Here is a 16,738-nt window from a genome sequence, read left to right as displayed (position 1 = left end):
GTTGGGTCAACGGTGGGATTCGATGCTCTCAGAGGTCTTTTCCAACCCCTCTGACTCTGTGATTCTGTGGTGGCCGGCGATGTGGCGAGCGCACCACTTTCAGGACCGCCGGCGCTTCGGTCCGGCAGCACCCTGAGCGGGACGTCCCGGAGCTCCCGCCTCCCGGGTGGCGGAGGCGGGGCCGGGATCCAGGGGGGCCGGGCCGGGGGGTGGGGACACCCCGGCGAGTTCCCGGCGGTGTGTGGGGCTAGTTGTCCCGTCCCGTCCCGTCCCGTCCCGTGGTGCCGGTGCTCGCCATGGGCTCGGCTCCGCCCGCCTTCATCGGCGCCGAGGAGGTGGAGAAGCACCTGCCCCGCGCCAGCCTCCTGCTGCCGGCGCTGGAGGCCGCCCTGGGCAACTTCTCGTCGGGCCCCGCGGGAGGCGTCGTGCAGCCGCTGCGCACCGTGCTGGCCGTGCCCGGGCACGGCGGGTGAGCGCCGAGCCCCGAGCGGGGCGAGGCTCCCGGGGAGGGCGAGCGGGGGCAGCGGCGCCGGGGGGCGTGGAAGGCAGCGGGTGGGAGGAATTGGAGCGCCAGGAAAGGCCCTCGGTGCCGAGTTAGCGATGAACCGGCCGGTGGCCAGTGATGGTCACGGCCCGGCGGCTGCGGGCTCCGGTGCGAAAGTCCGTGGGTAACACAGGGAATTGTCTCCTAAGGTACCTCGGCGTCATGCCCGCGTACAGCGCTGCCGATGATGCTCTGACAACCAAGCTGGTGACTTTCTATGAGCACCTGAAGGATTCTTCCACCCCTTCTCACCAAGCGACTGTCCTCTTATTTGACCCTCGCAATGGTTCTTTGAAAGCTGTAAGTCTCGTGTGTGCCTCCGTATACTCTAATCAGGAAAAGTACACCTTGCATTTGAAAGGAAAAAAACCCAAAACACCCTGCTGAATAAAGAATTGACCTTGAACCATCTTAATTCTAAGTTAAAAGAGATTCATAATTTGCATTGCAGGAAATAGTATTCAGTCTGATTGCTTTTTTATTTAAACAATTTAGGGATTTTTTAAGAATAGTGATGATTTGCTTTTACTGTAGCAAAAATAATTATTAAAGGGCAAAAACTGGTCAAGAAAACTATCTTGGCCTCTTATACCAAACCTGACAGTTTTTAATCCCCCTAATCTGTTTGTATGCAGTGGCCAATGCACACAGAGGCAGGAGTGCCCTGTGTGTGATACACATTAAAGGAATTCCATAGCTCCCTGTCACCCCGTTGTACAGAGCAAGACAGTGCAGACTGGTGAACCACTGCCAGCTTGTACTGGTCCCTGGTCTTACTGGAGTGCAGGGAATTGGAGTTCTATCCATGTATTCCCAGTGCTGGAGAGCCAGGGTGAATTAGGGGTGGTTCAACTCTGACCATTCTGACTCCATTTGTGCTGGTGGAATGACATGAAAGAACTGGAATACACAGAGAATCTGCCCAGTTTAAATGTGACTTTGTATGGTTTGTGGTTGCTGTACCAGTAATTGCCAACTTTTATATGTCTGCATCTTTTATATCTGTAATATCACTTCATTCACAAATTGGATGACAGTGTTTCATATTTACTCCCATTTTGAGTGTTCATTTCCTTCTGTTTGAATTTTTCTCCAGGTCCTGGATGGCAGTGTCATCACAGCAAAGCGAACAGCTGCAGTTTCTGCCATTGCTACCAAGGTGTGTCTTCTGTTCTCTGAAGTGGGGCAGAGTTAGTGGTGTTTGCTATAAAATAACTCGAAGGAATGATGCAAGTGGCTTTCAGTGCCTGTGAATTTTCATCAAATACATCCTTAAATTACATTTATGATAAAATGTGTACTTTCAGGGGCTACCAAGACCAGTTTACCTGTACAGCTGCCACTGTCAGCACAGAGAGCTTTTGGAATTGTGAGCCCTGTTTTCAGCCAGCACAGAACATCAACACTATGGTTTTACACTTACTTAATCAGTCATGTGGGTGTAATACATTTTGCTAATATTTGAATGTGCTGCTGTCTTTTGTAGCATTTTGAAATCTGTTTGTAATATCTGTGCATCTCTTGTTCTTACATGTTCTCTTTATTTTTGATACCATTCAGTTGTTAATGCCAGCTTTTGCAGAGGTGCTGTGCATTTTGGGAGCTGGTGTTCAAGCATACAGCCATTATGAAATCCTCACAGAACTCTTCACATTTAAAGAGGTAATGGACACATCTTCACAGGATCCATTTATTGTTCTCTATTATGTTTTGGGGTTTAATATACATAAAGTACAGGCAATGAAGTTGTGTGAGGTCTGGCTGGGATGGAGCTGATGTTCTCCCCAGCCCTCCCAGTGCTGTGCTTTGCACTGGCAGCTCGAAGGGTGCTGACACCACCTCAGTATTTTGGCTACTGCTGAGCAGTGCTCCCACAACACCAAGGCTGGCTCTCCAAAGTTCCTGTCTGTCATACTTTGAGAAGCTTTCTGTGACTTTTGCTTAAAAGTGTTTATTGGAAATATTTTCATTTGAGAAGGAGCTGTTACTCCGTTATCACAAAACAGTTGCTGAAATGTAGCTGGACGCTCATGAATTTAGTGACTTGTGTGGTGAGAACATTAAATGGAAACAAAAGCCCAACCTTTAGGATACATGTGACTATGGAAAACTGAGACCAAGTATTGTGCTTCAGGAAGGAGAAATTCTCCAAGCTCATCTGTCTGTTTTCATTTCCTTTTCCCCTTGCAGGTCAGGATATGGAATCGCAGCCAGGAGAAAGCGGAGAAGTTTGCCAGCTCTGTCCATGGTCCCGTGCGGGTTTGCTCCTCTGCCCAGGAGGCCGTTGTTGGGGCTGATGTGATTGTAACAGTCACCATGGCAGCAGAACCCATCCTGTCTGGGGCCTGGGTAAAGCCAGGTGCCCACATCAATGGTAGGCTGTGTTCTCACTGTGTACAGGATGTGTTTATTATCCTTGCTTGGCATCAACATCTGTTGAAAGGCAGTTCTGTGTCCTTGGACTGAATGTTCTTTTTGTTTTGGCTTTTCCTCTTTAGTGAGGACCACTCTTTTCCCTGGTGGTGCATCCTCTTTGCCCTCATGTTGTCCCTTATTCTTCCCTTGCTCTCCATTTAAATGACCCACTCAAACATGTTATTTCCTCACTGGTTGCTGCTCATTGTACTATTTCCCTGGTAGTTGTCATCTTTTCTTCCACCTATTTTTTAGCCTCTCTGTTTGTTTCTTTTTGGGCTGATCACACTGATTTCCTTTTTTGCCTGAGTTACAAAGATGGAATAACTGAGTTAAGAACTTCATAATTTGTCCTGTAATTTTGGTGAGGTTTGGGGGGTGCTTTTTGTTGTTGTTGTTGCCTGCCACACTGTTGCCCCACTATTGTTTGGAGTCTCTGGACATGCCCCTCTTTGTTTATTTTGATTAATTGTGGGCCTGGTTTAGATGACCTTGTGGCCTTTCCAGATAGCATAGTAATAAGACAAAAGCAGCTTCTCCAAGGGAACCATTTAAAGAAAGGTCCCACATTCCAGCAGCATCCTACCAAATTTTCAACCTCAGTTTAGTCCTTTGTCATTGACAGTTGTTGTCTGTGTTGTGTCATGGCATGGAAGCCAGAAATACAACCCAAATCAATTAAGGTCCAGAGTCACTGAAGCGACACAAAGACTTCTCTCCTTTCTTTGCCTTTTTTTTTTACCCTTCATTGAGGCATTTGGGCAACGTGGTATTTACTTTTCCATTAGAGTTGAACCCTTTAAAAAGTTTGGTTACAGTATAACTGTGTGGTTGTTTTGCTTTCTATTGGGTTTCTTGTTTGTTTTTTGAGGCCTTAAGAAGTGGATAATGATCTTGGTGCTGTGTGTAAGAAGTTAAGCTCCTTGATTTGTTTTCAGTTTCTCCAGATAAATGAAAACCTGTAGTCTGTTCAACATGTACTGCTTATAAGAGGATTGTATTATTTATAAGGAAATAATCCAAAGCCATACGTTTAGAAGTCCTCATTAGTAACACCGAATACTCTGTCTGCATGTGCAAGGCTTTGTTGCACATCCTTTGTTGCACATCCATCTCAGAATAACTGAGGGATTCTTCAAGTCTTACTCTTCTCTGTAGACACGTAAACACAATCTGAATCAAGTAAAGGTGTATGAAATTCAGGGCATTTGGTAATGATCTGATGAAGGACAAGGTAATGGAGAAAGGGAGAGGACTTTTTCATGCCTCAGCTACTCAGTCTGTTGACAAGGATATTTTACTTACAAATCAATTATTGAATTTTTTTTGTTGTCTTATCAATCAACACATCTCCATGGCTAACACTGGATTTTTTGTATATTACATTTCCACAATAATGTCCATTGTTATTTTTCACATCTTTTGAACAAAATTGTGATTGAATTTGTTTTAAACATTGCTCCCAAGTTTATCATTTTTGTTGTCTTAGCTGTTGGAGCATGCAGACCAAACTGGAGAGAACTGGATGACAAACTGATGAAGAATTGCTCTCTCTTTGTGGATTCCAGGGAGGCAGCTTCTGAAGAATCAGGAGATGTTATATTATCAGGGGTAAGACTTCTGTAATTGATGGGCTTTATTTTTGTGGCAATTGGCTTGCATTTGAAATGAGTTGATATTGATGATGTCCTGCACTGAAACTATTTAGAGCATCAAATGTAGTTGTTAACACCTTCCAGTAAAAGGGTTGAAGGATAAATTGCTTTCAAACTGATTCTTCTGTGTGTCTATGACTAAAACAGGCAGCCTCTGCATCTACTGTTGCATGACACCATATTACAGTAGCAGGTGCTCAGCATTGGCCTTTGGGTATGATAACAATGTGTTGTTTTTTGAAAGACCTACAGTGTTTGGTTGTCTTAAATATTCTTCAAATCTGTTTATTAAAACCTGTAACTTTCTTCCCATAAGATTTCAGTGTGATTGACACATCAGGCCTCTGGGGAATGGACCACACAAGCTGAGCAGACAGCGTTCTGCACAAATTTGACAGCAGGGACTCTTTTAGGTTCAGTGGCGTTTTCTTTTTCTCTTCTAACATTTCTGCAGAGCAAATGTGATTTACACCTTTGAGGTTTAACATCAGAGCTCCAGATATGGTAATGTGTGTGGGATCCCATGTGTTTTGTTGGATAAGTAACAAGCTATCCACTGTAAACAAAACAAAAACAAGCAAAAAAACTTACTGAGGAAAGTGTGCCAGCTGTTTTTCTTTGGAAACCATTCTGCTTCTCTGATTTCTGTCCAGTTTCTATATTATTTGCCTGAATACTGATCTGCTTCCCCATGGAGAAGAATCAGTTTTGGCATGCAGAGCTGGACGATTTCTTTATTCTGAAGTCACTCAGGGAAAAAAAGGGTTTTTTCTCTTAACGCATGTATGGATATTATGATTTTGAATAAATATGTATTTTTTGACAGGCAGAGATTTTTGCTGAGCTGGGAGAGGTATTGAAGGGTACAAAACCAGCCCTGCCTGAGAAAACAACAGTGTTTAAATCCTTGGGTAAGAAGAGCCCCTCGTGTGTCCAAGTGTGAGAGGAAACAAAGCCTTGTTATTTCTCGGGTCCCCCGTGCGTGGGAAAGCTGCTGATCATCTTCAGAGCTGCCGTGGCCACGCACTGTCCACAAGGAAGTAGGATGGGATTTGCATTTTCCCTTTTGCTTTCCCTATTTGTTTGTCTGGCAGGATTGATGTAATGAAAAGTGATGGGAAAGCAAGCAAACAATAGGAAGTCCATTTTCCATTTCCCAGTGGTTCAAGACATGAGTGCAGCCTTTCTGAATCCAGCTCCAGCCCCAGTGCCCCGCTGCTGCACCCACGGGGTCTGTCTGACCCACAGACAATGTGCCAGTGGGTTGTGGGGCTGGTGTTCGGGGAGAGAGCAGGAGTGGGGATGAATTGCCATTCTCTGAGCTGCATGACATCTCTGAAAGGGCCAGGTGGTGATGTGAGCACTGAAAATGAGATTCCTACTGTAACATGAATGTCCTAGGGCACACCCAAGAGTTCCATGCTGGCCATAGGCTTTGAATGTAACACTGTAGGTGTTTGGGATGGGGAATAATTGCTGTTCCTGCTCACTTAGATAATTTCCTGAGTCCTTCTGTTGCCTTGTGAAGCTAAATTGTTGGTACAGCTGAAGAACTGTTTGAAGGTGCCTTTAATTCTTTTTCAGGGCTGGCGGTTGAAGATGCAGTAGCAGCAAAATTTGTTTATGATGCGTGGTCAGCTGCAAACTAAAGGGAAGGGGAAGTCTACAATGCCAGTGAGGCCAAGGGAATGGTTTGCACTTCGTTTCCTTGGATCCTTTGTTAACAAGAAAGGCACCAATCTCATCTGAAAGTAGCCCTTCTAGAACACTCAAGAATTAAAAGTAAAAATTCAGCAGTTGACTGATTTCTCAAGTTTTCTAATTGCAAATGTTAGATACCTGCAGTATTGCTAATAAATGTATCTCTCTTGTAACAACAGGTATTAGATGTTTGCAGTGATACTAACCAGGGTATCTTTCCATATTTTGGTGTCATTCTGGAATCAATGCCTTTCCTCCCTAATTATTTATGTATGTGCCATCTTTCCATAGATTTTGTGGGTTTTTGACAGTTAATTCATACTGGGGTTAAATACATCAGTTTGGAGAATGGACTCTGGCATCATATTTGCCTGTGATGGTTCTTTAAATGCAGCTATGGGTTTCAGTGCTCCAGTGACAGTAACCTTGTCTCTGGTCTCCTGGGAACACAGCCCACCTCTGACTCCTGGACATCCCTTCCCTTCCAACTTACACTGGGATCTGGAAGTCACCATTTTTATTTTCACCCCTTGCAACCCACCTTCCCCACCCCCAGACCCAGTGGTTTTTCATTTAAGAGCACAGGGAGTTTATATACATAATTATGCCTCCACACTGTTAGATTTCCTCTCAGTACCTCCCTTAGTTCATTCCTCGTTGGGATACTGCCATTTTCATATGAGAACTAAAATGTGTTTTGATTTAACTTTTATCTGTGTTCTGTGGGGAGATTTTGCTATTAACCTATGGTGCCTGTAAGTTCTAAGTTTCATGAAGGTTGGAACCACACAAACTCATTTCAGTATGATAAACTTCAAATGTACAGGCAAATATTTTCTGTTTGGCTGTACCATGCCTCGATTAGTAATTGTTCTATTATCCCAAATATTAGCTGGGGCAGGAATTTTCATAATCCTTCCCTGGCAGAGGAACCCAGTGACATAAGGAAGAGTTCCAGTTTTGTGCTGTTATGCAACTGCCTTGCAAAAGATCGAGCATCTGCTGAAAAATAGCTATTGCCCTGGAAACAAATTCCTGTCTCAGGCTAGAGCTGTGCCTTGCAAAATTTTATTTCTATTTGCATATTATTTCATGCAGGCTATTAAGTGTTTCTTCATGCTGTGGAAGAGTTAGATGAAACAATGCCAGTAGAATAGAGTGGAGCAACAGGAAGGAAGTTCAGAAGCAGGTGGCATTAAAGCCCTTGGTGGTGCATAGGTAAGTACAGAAGAGGCTAATGAGTACAGTGCAGGTGTGATGTAAATAATACTCCCAATTATAAGCCTGGTGTAAGCTAGTTGGAAAAAAGTAGTAAGTGGCAGTTTGTAATTTGCAGAGGTAGCATAGAAAGGGTACCAGACCAGTAAGGGAATAGGGACAAAGGATGTGTTCGTGTGGATAGAAGTTGAACTCCATTGATCCTGTTTATTCCATCAGAAAGAACAACAGAAATTTCTCTGTAAGCTTTTGCATTTTAATTGTAGCAAAATTACCCTTCCATTTTTAAGTCTTGTTTCTTCTTTGTAATTTCTGAAGTGTTCAGAAATGTGTGTGTTGACTTAGTTTTGTTACTTCAGTGATGGAGAACTCCACTAGCGTGAGGCAAACATGAAAGCCATCAATGTTGCATTATTCAGGAACTGTATGGAAATGTACTATTTATGACAACATTCCCCCAGTCCTGTGCCCCTGTAACACAAGATCTGTAATTTGAAGTGAAACACCATGTTTGGGAAGAAGTTTATTTTCACACATACTCTGCTACAGACTATGCACTTTAAAAAGTAGATTGAGCCAGTCCAAAGAGCTGGTTCTGAAAACCCACAGTGTTCTCAGCTTTCATTGGCAATGGGAGGCTCTGGTAGCCTGGTTCAGTGTTGTACCTCTGATATGAAGAGGAATCGGTTCAGTTACAATGGGAATTGCTTGGATGCCACCCTTAAGTTTTTTGAGGGGAAAGAATAGCATCAGTTTCCATGTTTCCTTCTCTTACAAATTAGAGGATCAAGAAATTGTGTAACTTGCATTTATATTAAAAATAAATAGACACTACTGTTTTTCTTCAACTTCATTTTGTTGTCTGTTACTTTTCTGGTTTTAGTGGTTTTTTGGGTTTTTTTTTAAGACAAGAAAAGTATTAAAGTTGTTGCAGTGACTGCTCCCTCAGTAAATGTGATCACAGAATGTAAAGGGGAATTCCTCTGTGATACTCAGTTTTGCAGTTGTTGTCTCATGCTGCACATTCTCTTCATGTCTGTCCACTGCAGAGAACTCAATCCTTAAGAAAGGACAGCCTTGTCCTTGGCAGGGCTGTGCTCATGTGAGATCCCATGGTTTTGTGGTTTGGGTTTGGGTTGGGCTGTAGGATTGCACATGGGATACATAAAATCTCTCCAACTGAACGAAGCTATACAAATATGACTAAGGAGCCACAGCTAGGATTCACTAAATACTTCCAAATTATAAAGGAAACAAAGGGGTTGGTAAAAAAATCCACAAGTGGAAAAAACCTGAAATATGAGTGTTCCTTTTTATTTATTATTGCACTTTTTTAATTAAAAAGAATAAAAATTAAAAAATGGGGTTGATTCAGTTACCTAAATAAGTATCATATGGGGAGCTCTGGGGCTTCTTCAGTCTCTTGATGCAGTTTCTGAAGGATAAGGGACTCATAGATCTGCTGCTGTTCATTCCAGCTCCATAGAGTCAGTGGGAATACATAAGGACATGCCTAAACACAGGATGCCTCTGACAACTGAGCAGAGACCATCTGCACATAAACTGATTGTTATCTCTGATTGTCAGAGGCTGCAGATGAGTAAGCAGAGAGGCAGATTTTCAGTGCAATTTAGAGATACTTGGGTCCTGATTTCCCCTAAAGCACCTTCTCTTTTACCTACATTGGACTCCCATCAGTGACAGGTGTTTGCACACTTAAAGTTTTTGAAAGCAATTCCTGGATTAATCAGTCTAACCCAGTTATTTAAAATCTGGCCTGAAAAAGGTGCATTATGCTCAGCACTTTGCACTATCAGAGCTGTCAGAGCAGGACAGACCTTGTGTCAACCCTGTGTGGAATTCAGCTGCTGCAGCTGCAGGGACTGGAGGATGCAGAGAGAGATGAGGCTGGGCTTGCCTCTTCTGTGATTGCCAGGAGGAATGGGAAGCATCTACATCTCCAGGATAGGGAAGGGGGATTTAAAATCCACTTGTTGTATGCCTTCAAATATGTAAGATTCATTGTTTCCTTCCTGCTTTGTTAAACATTTGGGAATTTCTTAGCCAAAATGAAAGCAACCAAGCAGGTTAACAACACAGTCTGGGAGGAAGGTGCCTGATTCAATTACTGTGCTGAGCACAGTAATCATGGAAGGTTGCACAGAACAGGACTTTGATGTGATTGCCTAATAGAAGAAAATATCAACCTGCTCAAGTACAGGAATCCACGGAGGAAAGAATGCAGTATAAAGTCCAGCCCAGGAAAGGTATTGTGATATACAAATCAAAGTCACAAGATGATATAGAAAAATGAAACATGAAAAAACCCAGATCATTAACTAGGATTAGTGTCCACAAATGCAGTATAACCCTAAGGAAAATATCACAGCTGCCTAAATGGAAAGCTATAGAAAGAGATTTAAAGAGAAATGTTCTGCTAATAAATGTGCATCTAAAATCTGTGATCTTAGCCAGAGCTGCCACAAACACCTTATTAGAGTCACAAAACTGAACAGGAGTGATTAATTTATATCTGCTAGTGCTGGCTTCTAAAAAGAACACGTCTGAGAGGGAGATGAGGGGAACCCTGCTGTGAATGCCTGCAGACAGATGGTGAAGAACAGGAGCTTCCACAGCAGCACAGTCTCATTTTCTTTTCATGAGCTCTGTGTGTGTGTTATACACAGTTCTCAGGCTAAGTCTGACAACAACCCACAAGAAACGGTGTGTGATATGAATCCTCATTTCTGGGACTTTGCATGGTAAATGCAGCCTACAGGAGCCAAGCTGAGGATACACCAAAACAGATCCAAAATGTTGAAAATTAAACCTCAGCTTCTTGTAGTTAAAAGTATTGCAGTCTTGATGACATTTAGGATGTGATGAGTTATGGCAATTGGATCCAGCCTAATGAGATGAGAAAAGAAAATACAACCCAGACTGAACATCTCTTTGCAAGATACTTCATGTATTTTTAAATTATTATCAGTACAGTAGTAAAAACTTTACTAGTCAAAAATATGAAACTTGCTGCAAATTAATCTTACTTACATTCATTCAGAGGTGATTACTGTCAATAAACCACAGCTGAAATCAAGGTTCAGATGCTATTTCTAACATATCATCAGTACTAGGAAGAGCGGTTTGTAGTGATCAGAACAAACAGAAGTGAATGGAGAAAACTCAAAGCTCTCAAGCTCTGAGAATGGTCTTTGCATTGTGGTTTTGGAGAAAAAAAGGAAGGGCTTTATAAAGGAATGTAGCATGGCTTGCCTTCACTGATATTTTAAATTATCTGGACCAAAAGAAATCCAAACCTCATAAACAGTTCAGGGAGAAAAAGCTTTTTGTGTTTTTGCCTTCACATTCTTTCTTTTTGACAGAATATGCTTAATTAATATCCTGTTCACCACAGCCATCTATGCAGAGAGAAAAATCTTTGTCCCTGCTGTACTTTCTAAAGCAATTGGTAACCTCTCTGCCCTTTGCTTTAGCAGACATCTGAAAGGAATTGCATGCTCCTTGTAAAGAGAATCAGTGTGCAGGTTACAGCAACAGGGGTGATAATTTATAAGCAAGTATCTACAGTTTTTCCAGGGTTCTTGAGTGCCTGTTTTCTTTTATTCACAGCATTCAGGACTTTCTTTCTTGGCCCAAGCTCCATCTGAATGCTCTGTAGATCTTCATCTGAACATAGCATCAGGGCATCTAAATCAATTTTTTCCCTCATGAAGACTGGAAGAAACTCATCCAGCATCTGTGATGCCAGAAACACTTCAAGGGGTGTGTTCTCTGCTTCCTCGTCATCCCAAATGACTTCTTCCTCATTCCAAGGGATATCAGCACCATTTTCAGCATCACCTTCCCTGCCATTCTCAGCATTTTCATACTGAAAGAGCTCACTGGACATTGTAAAGCTGACACCTTCTTTCTCGGAAGACACAGTTCCAGGATTTACATCCGCAGCCAAATTCCTTCCAAACACAATCTTGCCGAGACCCGGCCGCTGAAAAATGGAGAGCTGACTGTCATTATCAGCAACGTTTTTCTCATCAAGGTCGTCCAGTAACTCATCCTCCTCTTTCTCATCAAACAAATGCATCACATTTCTCCGACCTGTATCATCCTCTTGGTCATTTCTTTGTGTTTCCTGGCTTTTTGTGCTGCCAGCCATCTTTTTTGCCTTCAGTTTCAAGGTATCTTTCAGGTTTTTGGAAAAAGTACCTGTGGTATTCGAAGCAAACAGACCAGGCAGCTTTACTCTGGAGTGCGTTCCTCTGGAAGAAGTCACTGTGCCAGCCTTTTCTTTCATATAATTCCGGTTCATCTCATGCTGGTGTTTCTCTTGGCGCTTCTCACACTCCTTGATTTGTTTCTCAACGTTCCTCTGGGCCTGTGCTTTTTGTTTCTCAGCCTTCTTGGGGTTCATCATGATCTGCTCGATGGCGGCTTTGTCCAGGATCTGGACGCACTCCTTGCGGTCCCTGCTGGCAGCCACCTCCAGGGGAGTGCGGAGGTCATTGTCCAGAGCAAAGATGTTGGCACCAAAGTTGATCAAAAAAGAGACACAGTGGAGGTGGCCATTGCAGGCAGCGTGGTGGAGAGGCGTGTTCCCCCAGATGTCACACTTGTCTGGGTCTCCTCTGAGAAGGAAAACAGCACACAGTGAGCTGGGTGTCCCCCACACAGCACTGCAGTGGGATTGAACAGACACCAAACATTCAGCTCTGCTCTGCTCTGAGGAAAACAGCCCAGTGACAATGGGTCAGCTTGGCTCCAGCCACTGGAACGGGGCTGCACCCACTTACACAAGCCCTGAGCTGCGTGTGTGGCACAAGCTCTAAATGCTGCCTGTCTGGGAATTAAAGGAGCTCACAGGGCTGGGTGTGACTGCTCATACATCCCCCATAACAGAGCCAGGGCATTTCCTTTGTCATCCCGGGGTCTGGCAGCTCAAAGTGGGCTCAGGCTTTGACTTTGACTTATTCTCATTGGAATTATTGGCAAAACTGTTTCAATAGCTTTTGCATGGAATATTTTAAAGGGGTTTTGGTGACTCTTCTGTTTTGCATGTGAAATGCAGGGACAATATTAGGAGGTTTCCTCACTGACCACAGTGATACATATTTAATGAGTACATGCAGTAACTTTTGGGGTAAGTAATAGGTAAATGACTAAGAGTAAAGCCCTGATTACACATTTGTCTCCATTGCTAATAGTTTAAACCCAGACAGATGCCATTGTTTTTCTTTATCTCTTTTGTTCTCCTTTAGCTGCTTTTGCTCATGGGGGTTTGAAAAGCAGAAGCTCATTTGAAAATAAAATGCCACATTTTTCAATTGAATTTAAAGCCAGTGAAAAGTATTGCTTTATTTTTAACTCTTGCACTGACTTCACATTGAACTGCTGCCTGCAGACAAGAGTCAGCTTGAATATTTCGATACACATTTGGCAGGATCAACACTAGCAATGTTCAGAACAGAGCTTGTGGCCTCTTGTGACCAACAACCAAGGCAGCCACAGCAGCTAAAATCTTTAACAACTTCAGAGCCAGGGACCAAATTTACAAGGAGAATTTCTACTCTTGGGAATTCAAGCATTTCAAGCCTTGGAGGTTGGTGCCACGGCAGCTGTACTATGAAAGAAGTGGCATGTCCTGTCACAACACGTCCTTCAGGCCCTGATCTCTGGCTTTGAGTCTCCCTGAAGAAAAGCACTACCAGGTTTGTTGAGGGCCAAATCTGAACATATCCTTCAGCCTGAAGTGCCCCAGGCAGGAGCAAGGTCGGGGTTCCCTGTTCAACAGCGAGTGAGAGTGGCCGCGGGAGCGCAGGCGCTGCCGCAAGGAGATGGCAGCCGAGGATCAAAGTTTCTCCACTCAGACATATGCAAACCATGTGTACATATTTCTGCTTTTGTGGCTCTGCCCTGAGGAACTGCCTGACTGTGGCCAAGCATGCCGGATTCCTGAATTCCCATATTAGCAAACAGCCTGCATTATCCTGAGCCTTGGAAGCGCTGGGTCATCTGGCCTCCCCCAGGTCCCTTCATAGCTGTTTGTGGTCTCTTTTCCCTGTGGAACCTGCCAGCCTTTGAGTCTCAAACAATTGACAAACTAGAATGGCTGCTCCCAGCTCAGTGGGACTTTGGATAAGATTTGACATCTACTTTGGGTTCTGATGCTCCTCCTTTCCCTGCTTTCCCAAGAAAAAGGCTCACTCAAAAGAGAGCAGATTCTGCTATGTGGTCTTGCTTTTATTCATGTACCTGCAAGACAAGTAGAGGAAATGTCTCCTGATGCCTGAGAAGACAAATTATTTCAAGATGAAAGGGGTTTATTGTTAGTATTGCCACACTTTCCAAGGGCTGAATGTGTTGCAAGCTTGAGAGTCCTAAAATCTGCAACCACTCTAAAGAAACCCACCCTGTACCTCAGAGCCTTTGTCAGGAAACCTCTTCAAGGAAATGACGAATTTGTTAAAACTAATTAAAATACTTTCTCACAAGAAAACATTAACTGACTGGAGAAAAGATTGTAAGTCTTCCAAAATTCAGCTTTTCCCAAGAAAACCAGTGAGGCTACAGCCATATCTCTGACAACCACTGATCATGCCAAAAAATCTTAGATTAAAGTAGAGGTGAATGCATGTATTTGAAGACTTTGAGTGTAAAACTGTCCCAAAGTGCTCCTTTACCAAGAAAAAGAGTTAGAAATTATTTTTCTTATATATTCCTTAGCTAGTCTTGTATGTGTTCAGGGACAAACCTTATTGACTAGGTATTTCCCTGGAGCTGCCTTAATTATAGAAGTTGAAAAACTGTCAATCTATTTTTGCTTCTCCTGAGGACACAGCAATAACCACATAGTCCAAAGGTCTTTTTTATTGTGATACTACAGCCACACCTGAGCTCAATGAGCTATAAAGCAAATCTAGGAAAAACCATTTTTTTTCAACTTCATTTTTAATAAAACTCAAATACCTCCAAACAGTCATTCAACTTTTCCCTCCAATTTTCTTTAAACTATTATCAATGGAAATACAGATCAACTTAATCTTTATCTCAGCCCAGAAAGAACATTTCATTAATTGTATCTCTACACAAGAGCATATTTTCTTTTATTAGATATTAATATAGAATCACAGCTTAAAAGGTGGGCTCAGAGAAAGAGAATACAGATGGTGGGGAGGTAACTACCATTTCAGTAGGACATTTCAATCATGTAGGACATTTAAGTGATACAGCAATATTACTATCAGAAAATAAACCTGTAGAAAACCTTCTTTCTTTTTTTCTTTTCTTATTTTTTTTTCTGGTTTACAAGGATCCTATCACAGCCTCTGAAAAAATAGTGTTTTCAGCTTTAGCACGATGGCAGTTGTTAATACTACAAAAAGCAGAGAAATAGCCATCTTAGATGTTACTGTTTCAAAACTCTCAGTTGTGACTTGCCTCTGGACAGCATTAAATCTTCACAAGTGTCTACTGACTGCACTTTGGAAGCAAATGGGAGATCTTTTTTGCTAAAAATGTTTCAAACAATGCATTTCTCTGTAAGGCCTGTCTCAAAGACATCATCAGAAGGCCACCTTCTCCTCCACTACAGTGAGTCAAGGTCCCACCCAGGTCCCACTCCCTGCAGGCTCCATACACAATGTGGTCCCACTGATGCCAATGTGACTTCACCGACAGACCACCCCTCACAGGCTTTGGACCTAAACCACTGTAAATGAAGGAACAATTCTTGGCAATGCATTGAAAGAAATTACTGTGATTTTCAGCCTGATTTTTCAGGGTCTGAGCTCATTGGGGCATTAGAAACACGAGCACTAATTACAGTTCTGAGCCACCAGCTTTAAGCAATGGAGGCCGGTTGACTTACCCCCTCCGGCATATGATTTCCAGAGCCTCCAGATACCCATGGTAAGCTGCCAGAAGGGTGGGTGTCATCCCATCTTCATCTGAAGTGTTGAGGTCTTTCCTAGTGGCTTCTTTCAAGAGGTCCAAGTTGCCATCGGCTGCTGCTTTGTGATACCTGCTCGACATTTTCAGCAGCTTCTGGTTTCCCAAGGCAGCTCTCAGCGATATCCAGACTGTACAGTCACTCCTCCATTACAGGGATGGTTCATTAATGATTACAAGTGGAGAGGACCCTGTGAGGAGGAGAATGGGGAGGCAAAGTTCATCCTTGCAGGCAGCTTCTCTGGAGCTCTGCACAGGGAGCCAGGCCGTGGTGCAGGGAATGCTTTCATTTCCTGGGAGGCGCCTCTGCTGTTTACAGTTGGTTGCACATTTGACTACTTAAACATAGAGGGGATTCCTTCATCTTCTCTGTCTTTGCCTGACTTGTTCTGGGAAAACTGCAAAAAAGACCTTGAACTTCAAAAAAATCTTCAAAAATTTCAAAAAGCATTCAAAAGGCCGTGAATGTCAGTGCAACCAGGTTTCACCCTAAGTAATAAAGTATCCCTGAGTTCAGTGGGATGAAATGCATGAGCAGTTACCTGTATTGGTGAAGTCCTTTGTAACCCATCTTTTATTGGGATGCTGCATTTGAAAACAAGCTACTGCCCTGCCAAACCAGGCACTTCCATGGAGCCATTTTGTGTACACAGACTGGTGTGGGGATGAAAACAGACCTGTCAGGAACAGGGTGGTGTTTGGATAACCCCCCCAGCAGGTCTGCAAGTCACAGCTGGCAAAACCACAGCCCTGAAAATGGCATTTCATCAGGGCATCTTCAGGAATTTGGCAAACATAAGACTCATCTCACAAGTATTGTAAGCTCTGGTTCAGATGCAAAAAAATGTGCAGGATTTCCTTAGGATAGCACAGGGAATTCAAGAAATGGTAACACGATTGGCCTGCACCCATTGGCCCTTCCTGGGCACTGTGGTCCTTGCCTGGGAATAAATGCGTCCAGTTCCCATCACATGTGACCACTTCTTGCTTTAGAAATCATTTCCCTGATTTCAGTGACAAGTAGAAACTTACAGAATTAGACCGTAATTCTGATTTTTAGGTTTAAAACAATTACTAAGAGCAAGTCACATAAAAGGTCAGTTTTCAAACAGCAGCTGAGAAGTCACTAAGATTCTACCTGCAGCTTCATGTGGTGCTGCAGGCTGAGGGTTATTCTGGCCACATTCACAACAGCTGCCAGATAAATGTTACTTTTTGCCAAGCTGTTTTCTGCGACTCACTG

The 16,738-nt window shown here is 43.2% G+C and overlaps 2 protein-coding genes across 2 annotated transcripts; one reads left to right on the top strand and one right to left on the bottom strand.

Moving 5' to 3' along the window:
• Positions 1-164: 164 nt before the first annotated feature.
• Positions 165-6,491, top strand: CRYM (crystallin mu). The gene is made up of 8 exons (XM_064672991.1): positions 165-469; positions 694-844; positions 1,641-1,703; positions 2,105-2,206; positions 2,735-2,918; positions 4,449-4,570; positions 5,441-5,525; positions 6,199-6,491. Exons 1-8 carry the CDS (start codon positions 297-299, stop codon positions 6,261-6,263), a joined length of 945 nt encoding a protein of 314 aa, XP_064529061.1. The 5' UTR covers positions 165-296; the 3' UTR covers positions 6,264-6,491.
• Positions 6,492-10,967: 4,476 nt separating this feature from the next.
• On the bottom strand, positions 10,968-15,700 carry ANKS4B (ankyrin repeat and sterile alpha motif domain containing 4B). Its single transcript, XM_064672990.1, has 2 exons — positions 15,416-15,700; positions 10,968-12,176 (listed from the first exon to the last, which is right to left on the bottom strand). Exons 1-2 carry the CDS (start codon positions 15,577-15,579, stop codon positions 11,102-11,104), a joined length of 1,239 nt encoding a protein of 412 aa, XP_064529060.1. The 5' UTR covers positions 15,580-15,700; the 3' UTR covers positions 10,968-11,101.
• Between the last annotated feature and the right edge of the window lie 1,038 nt (positions 15,701-16,738).

This window comes from Pseudopipra pipra, chromosome 16 (genome assembly GCF_036250125.1).
Source record: "Pseudopipra pipra isolate bDixPip1 chromosome 16, bDixPip1.hap1, whole genome shotgun sequence".
NCBI lineage: Eukaryota > Metazoa > Chordata > Aves > Passeriformes > Pipridae > Pseudopipra > Pseudopipra pipra.
The sequence above is the reverse complement of the archived record's forward strand: the minus strand, read 5'-3'. Positions and strand labels throughout refer to the sequence as shown.